Below are 7,500 nucleotides of genomic sequence, written 5' to 3' on the forward strand. Positions count from 1 at the left end.
CCTCCCTCTCTCTCTTCCTCCCTCCCTTTCTCTCCCTCTCTCTATCTCTGTCAAACTCTTTTCTTCTTTATTTTCCCTTCTCTCACCCCTCTCTTACGCTCCCTCTCTTTCTCCCTCTCTCTCCCTCTCACTCTCTGTTTCCCTCTCTCTCTCCCTCTCTCCCCTTCCCTCCCTCTCTCTTCATCCCTCCCTCCCTCCCTCTGTTCTTCTGCACTTGTTTAAATGATCAGAGTGGAGAGTGTCAGGGTGGTGAAAGCTGCTTGCTGAGACTGCTCTGTTTGTCCCTTGAGGGCACCCATAAAAAGATGGAATTACAACACAGTGGCTGAATACATCTAGTATAGGTGTCAGAGAATTACTACTGTATATGTCTCTTTCTATCATACACACACACACACACACACACACACACACACACACACACACACACACACACACACACACACATACACACACACACACAAACAACCCATGGAAAATGCAACTGCCTGCCATTTTCTTTTAACTACAGTAACATTTCAACTTGCATTTTTCACCATGTGTGTGTGTGTGTGTGTGTGTGTGTGTGTGTGTGTGTGTGCAGTTGTGCATGTGGACACATACAGTACATGCAGACACACAGGTGTTCATGCACACACACACACACACACACACACACACACACACAGACACACACACACACACACACACACAAATTGATTACTGTGACACTTCCAGAGTGATGATTTATTTTATGATGTTTTTGTGATTTTGATGAATAGTGCTAATGCATTGTAGATGAGTTGTGCTAATGTGGTTGTTAGTGTTTGTGTCTGTGTGAGTGAGTGAGCGAGTAAATATGTGTGTGTGTGTGTGTGTCTCTACTCAACCCTCCACCTCCTCCCAACCTCACTGCTGATATCTTTGCTTCGTTCTTGACTGACCAAGTGGTGGCTATCAGTAGTCAGTTTTCTTAAGCACGCTGCTACGGCGAGTCCCTCTCTGTCGCCCCTGTCCCTTAGTACCACGTGTTCCCATAGTCCCATGTTTGTGTTGTTTATTGTTGTTGTGGAACACTGATTTGTTTGTTTATTTGTTTGTTATTGTTGTTTGTTGTTGTAGAATGCGGGAGCGGGACCTCCAGACTTCGTGCACGTGGGCCCTACTGCTGACCCTCTGCCTGCTGTCGCTATGGGGACGACTCACACTGGCTTCCTCACACAGGACACACATCGGTAGGTCGAAGATCTTGTGTGTGTGTGTGTGTGTGTGTGTGTGTGTGTGTGTGTGTGTGTGTGTGTGTCTATGTGTGTGTGTGTGTGTGTGTGTGTGTGTGTGTGTGTGTGTATGTGTGTGTGTGTGTGTGTGTGTGTGTGGGCGTGTGTTTGTGTATGTGTGCGTGTACTGGTTGCTAAATGACTGCTACTGCCAAAGCTAAGCTGCAGGATTACTCTCTGTTTGCGGAGGAAATAAAATCAAGTAAGGAGATTTGCTGTCATTTGTGAAGTAGAAGGAACTGATAAAGTCCTGATAAGGGCCTGGCAACTAAAGGACACGCACGCACACACACACACACACACACACACACACACACACACACAAACACAAACACATGACAAATCCGCCCACCCATAAAGCCTTGAGCCACGAAAGCCTATTCTTGAGGTGTGTGTGTGTGTGTGTGTGTGTGTGTGTGTGTGTGTGTGTGTGTGTGAGAGAAAGACTCTAAAGCTTGTTCTTAAGGTATAATATCGAAAATACTCCATCGACTTTTTGGGGATGATTGAGCACTTTGAAGATGAGATTGTTTTAAATCAGTCATCAGAAGAGGAAGTGGGGATAGAGAGAGGAGGAGAGAGGAGGAGAGAAATAGAGTGAAAGAGAGAGAGAAATGGAGAAAGAGAGAGAGTTAACAGAGATAAAGAGATAGAGAATAAACTGAGAGAAAGACAGAGAAAAACAGACAGAGCGAATACACAGAGAAAGAGAGAGAATACAAAAAACACAAACACACATACTGTATACACACAAACACACACACACGTACACATTGCTACATAGCCACACACATACGCACACCTACATGCATTCCCATCCACACCACACACACACACACTGCTGTTGCAGTAATGTGTGATGCGTGATGTTTTGTTTTCTTTCTTTACACACTACTACATGTATGCTTTGGCAATACAAATTGTATTTTTTTTTGTCATGCCAATAAAGCTCAATGGAATTGAATTGAATTGAATACATAGAGATAAAGAGTAGAAGAGCAGAGGAAATACAGTGTGTGTTATTATTGTGTGTGTGTGTGTGTGCGTGTTGTGCGTGTAATTTGGGCTTGTTAGGGAGGTAATAAATAGATTGGGCTGCTGCTTCTGTTGTCCGTGTTTCTCTCCTCCTCCTCAAATGATTGATTGCTACTCAATGACATTTGCCCCTCACACACACACACACACACACACACACACACACACACAATGAGGATGCAATCACTGGCTCATAAGGAACCGCCATTCAAACCAAAAGAGGGAGGGACACATAATCAAAGCAGAAGGAGGGACATGTAATCAGATAATTGCTACACACACACACACACACACACACACACTTCAAAGTCAATTCAAGGTCAGAACAAGGCAAACCTGTAAGCCACATACACACACCAACTCATAGATATATACACACACACATGCTCACAAAATTTGTTTATGTATTGTATAAAGGTATCAACTCAGTAAGCCAATGTGATGTGTGTGTGAAATGTGTGTGTGTGTGCTTCATGGCTCCCTGTGACAATTTAAGATCATACGAGATCATAACATGCAACACCTCTCTCTCCTTCCCTCCCTCTCTCTCTCTATTTTTCTCTCTCTCTGTCTCTCATTCTCTCTCTTTTCTCACTCACACACACACACACACACACACACACACACACACACATACACACAGTCAGACTTGAATTTCCTCTAGGGATCAATAAAGTATATCTATCTATCTATCTATCTAACACTCAATCTACCACTTTCACATACAGTATGTAATCTCTGTCACACACACATGCACACTGAGTTCATAGAATGCTAGGCTAGCCTCAGGCTAGATTCAAATCTTTCCTGAGGGGAGCTAGTTTGCCTGCAGCCTATAGGTACTGCTGGCTCAGAATATAGAAATTTCTGCAAAGCCAACTCCACATTTCATTTCATTACACGGACACCCCATAACTCTCTCTCTCTCTCACACACACACACACACACACACACACACACACACACACTCACACACATACATGTACACACACACACTCACACACATACATACAAACTCTTTGTCACCTCCACTGTTTAAGAGGCCATTATTACTGTATCCAATCTCCAACATAATCACATGTGTCTTAACCACGATCAGAACGATGGAATATGAGTTTGACTAAACAAGATGCAGAACCATAATCTGTATGGTTAGCTATAGACTTATCTAATCTATATGGTTAGCTATAGACTAATCTAATCTATATGGTTATAGCTATAGACTAATCTAATCTATATGGTTAGCTATAGACTAATCTAATCTACAGTATATGGTTATAGCTATAGACTAATCTAATCTATATGGTTATAGGCAGGGGTGTAGTGGTAAAATAAGAGGTGGGTAAACTATTAATTCTGTGATTACAGTAAGGTGGACTGCGCCATGCAGTATCAGATTTTTTAAAAAGGCATTCAGAACATGTTATTGGGGTTATTGAGGTAGGCTTCAAAAGTTTATTTTGAATTTGAGCGAACAGTTTTGTCATTATAGCCTAATCTATGTCTTTTACATTTCCATACAAAATAGATAGCAAGAGGAGCATGGATTAATAGTGGGTCTCGTCTCTTCTAGGCTAGCCTACTCGAAATGAGGCTGTTGTAGCCTAAGTTAAAAGTTTAATGGGCATAAGTCACGTCTTGTTGTAACAGAGTTAAATATGGTAGCAAATAGCCCATGGTGATGACGCAGCTTTTGAAACATTTATTTCACTCTCACTGGAGTGAACGCAGAACAGGCTGTTGCACAAACAAACCAATTAGGGGGATGATCTGCATCTGGATTAGCCCAATACATCATTTCTGAAAGGTTCTCTCCATTGTTAACATGCGATATTTCTCCATGTGGGGTAGTGTCCAGCAGTGAAGTGATAGCCTATTGCAGGTATGCAGTGTTCATGTCATGTGAGTCATGGTACATTCATGGCACCTGGAAATGACAAGGACCGCCTCCGTGATTACTTTGTTTTTCCCACAGCAAGTGTTCATGTGCTGCGGTCGATTGAATGTTGACAAACAGGGATGCCACAACAAAGGTTAAAACATCATCACTAATCCTAAACAAACAACTGTATTTTGCTTAAAAAATGTAGTGTGAGACACTTGTGTGAAAGAAAAGATGTGCAGCTTTCAAGTAACAAAAGCGGCAAATTCAAGTTCACATTAAAACTGTTATTTGGACATGAAGGCCACATGGACCTGAGCCGAACCTAGCGTGGCGACAAAAGTGATAGCCGGGCCCCTAACTGGGCAGCTCTGTTAGCAAAATCTAGCCCCAGTTTCCCACCTCTGACTCACACATTACGTAGCGTGAATAATGCAGAATGATGACGTTATCACTGGGAAAAAGGTTTTTCCAATGCCCATGAACGCTAGGTCAGACAGAAGACAGGCGCTGTGTTCACGTCATGTGAGTCAGACAGAAGACGGGCGCTGCTTTCTCTGTTGGTATTTCTATTCTTCCAAAAACTGTGTTAAAATGGTGTGTTTAGCTGTCAGAATATCAACAATTTTCTATCAACAATATCAACAATTTTCTGACATAATAATCCACACACCCTCTCAGAAAATACTTCCAACTTCCCTGCTGTGTGTGTGTGTACGTGTGTGTGTGTGTGTTAATGTATTCAGGACCCTCCACTACAGCCCTGGACACATTCAAACAAACACAGAAATACACACACACAAATATACAGATGCTCTTCACTCACACACACATACTCCACACAGTGGGTTCTGGGTACTTACAGACATCTGTGCAGACATAATTTGTTTCCCTCATCTCCTTCTCTCCTCCTCCTCCTCTCCTCACCTCTCCTCTTCCTTCTCTCCTCCTCCTCTCCTCCTCTCTCCTCCTCACCTCTTCCTCCTCTCCTCACCTCTCCTCTTCCTCCTCTCCTCACCTCTCCTCTTCCTCCTCTCCTCATCCTTTCCTCCTCACCTCTTCCTCCACCTCCTCTCTTCACTGCCCCTCTTCTCCTCACTGCTTCTCCTCCTCCTCTCCTCCTTTCCTCCTCTCCTCCTCTCTTCCTTTCCTCCTCTTCCTCCTGCTCCTCTCCTCCTCCTCCTCTTCACCTCCTCCTCCCATCCTCTCTCCTTGTTTGTTTGTCAGCTGTTTTGTTTACTATTTATGTTTGATCAGGGAGGTTTCAATCAGCCCTGCTCAGACGTGGCAAAACTTTCAGCTCTGTGGCTCTCCTCCCACAAGTATCAAACACACACACACACACACACACACACACACACACACACACACACACACACACACTGCTGAAATATCAGAACATGTCTGTCTCTCTGCTGTGATGTTCTGGGCAGAGCTGTCTGTCTGTGTCTGCTGGTTGCCGTGGAGATGACAGGCAGGTAGTATCCCAGCATCCGTGAGCGCGTGGGCGGGACAGGAAGGGTGTGCAGAACCCCACACTGTGAAGTTGCTCACAACTGCATAAAAAGAGGATCAAATAGATTTGCTCTAAATTCATTTCAGACAGGATTTGTGTCGGAAGTAATATTTTAGTAGGGGCAGAGGGGCTCTCTCATTTTCACTCTTTCAGAAATAACTCTCGCTCTCTCCATCTCTCTCTCTCTCTCTCACGCACTCTCTCTCTCTCTCTCACACACACACACACACACACACACACACAGACACACACATACTCCTCTCGTGCTTTGATGGATGAGGCACCCTCCCCAGTGATCTGCTGCTCTTAATGGTGATGTAGAAGATGTTCTGATAAAGGAAGAAGTGGAGAGAAAAGGAGAGAAATAAAGAGAGGGATAGAGGGAGGGAGCAAACGAGTGAAAAAGTAAAAAGCAAAATGCTACATGAGCAGTTTTTCTTTCAGACGCTTTTTGTCTGTGTGTCTCTCCTGGTCCCTCTTTTTCCACTTGTCTTCTTTCTCTCTATCCCTGTGTCTCTCTCTTCTTTTCCTTTTCCTGTTTCCTTCTCTTCTACTTTATTTCTCCCCATCTCTGTTTCTCTCACCACTGTTATTTGTGTATTTGTAAGGTATTGTGTTAGCCAGGCCGTGTGAGCATCATTATTGATGTTTCTGCTCTTGCTCTCAGATTTGAATAATGCATTACCGAGTTCTTGTCTAAGAGCAGCATATGTTGCAAGCGGCATGTTTCATCAGATTAAGGGATTAACCTCCCCCCCCACCCCCCACCCCGCGCGGCGCGGCACTGCCCCCAGTCATCTGGCCCATCCGTCCATCCACACGTCTGTGAGTCCGAGCGCTCGCCAGTGGATCTGGCAGGTGAGGCGTGGGAGATTAAAGAGCTTAAAACAGAGTTCGGGTTCCCGCCAAACAGCTCCCAAAAAACATCAAGCCCAAAGAGCAGGTCTCAAAGAGCTCCCCTCTCTTTCCCTCCCCTCCTTTTCTCTCCTCTCCTTTCCTCTCCTCCTCTCTCTCCTCCCCTCTCCTCTCCCCTTCTCTCTCCTCCCCTCTCCTCTCCTCCCTGTCTCTCGTCTCCCCTCCTCTCCTCTGTTCTCCTCTCTTCTCTTCTTCTCCTCTCTTCTCTTCTTCTCCTCTGTTCTCTTCTCCTCTCCTCCCCTCCCATCCTCTCCACTGTTCTCCTTTTCTCTTCTCTCCTCTCCTCTTCTCTCCTCTTTCCTCTCCTCTCCTCTCCTTTCTCTCCTCTCCACCTCTCTCTCCTCTCCTCCCCTCCCCTCTCCTCTCTTCTCCTCCTCTCTCTCCTCTCCTCTCCCCGTTCTTTCTGTGGTGCTGGCCCTTTCATGGCGGAAGTTTAAATAAAACACCGACCTCACAAAAACACTAATCGGCTTGCAGCCTTAATCCGCCTCCAGCATTAAACAGGCGTGATAGGCTGCTCTGCGGTGGAGAGAGCCATACTTCCTGCACTGGGACTATGTGCATACTTTAGCATCATCTCTTCATTTATCCACAAAGTACCCAAAATAAATCGGCTCTGGAGAGAGAACATGGCACAGTCTTCGAGCTGGCCAGGAGTGTGTGTGTGTGTGTGTGTGTGTGTGTGTGTGTTTGTGTGTATGTGTGTGTTTGTGTGTGCATATGTGTGTTTAATTGTGTGTCCTTTATAATAACACTGCTGAAAGACACATCTGACATAGTGGAACTCTACAAGTTTGTGTGTGTGTGTGTGTGTTTGATACTGCTGGTAGATCATTCTAGATGTCAAAAAAAGAAACGGAATCTCAGCAAAACTGAGAGAGAGCAATGGAGCAGGC

At 44.8% G+C, this 7,500-nt stretch overlaps 1 protein-coding gene across 1 annotated transcript in view; it reads left to right on the forward strand.

Annotated features, from left to right (window-relative positions):
- tafa3b (TAFA chemokine like family member 3b) overlaps positions 1-7,500 on the forward strand; it is a 111,141-nt gene that overhangs the window by 64,885 nt on the left and 38,756 nt on the right. Inside the window, exon 2 of the mRNA XM_048240244.1 lies at positions 1,102-1,214. Within this exon, the coding sequence (XP_048096201.1) occupies positions 1,103-1,214 (112 nt within the window). The 5' untranslated portion in view covers position 1,102. The remainder of the gene's footprint in view (positions 1-1,101; positions 1,215-7,500) is intronic.

The sequence above is a fragment of the Alosa alosa genome, chromosome 4 (assembly GCF_017589495.1).
Source record: "Alosa alosa isolate M-15738 ecotype Scorff River chromosome 4, AALO_Geno_1.1, whole genome shotgun sequence".
NCBI lineage: Eukaryota > Metazoa > Chordata > Actinopteri > Clupeiformes > Clupeidae > Alosa > Alosa alosa.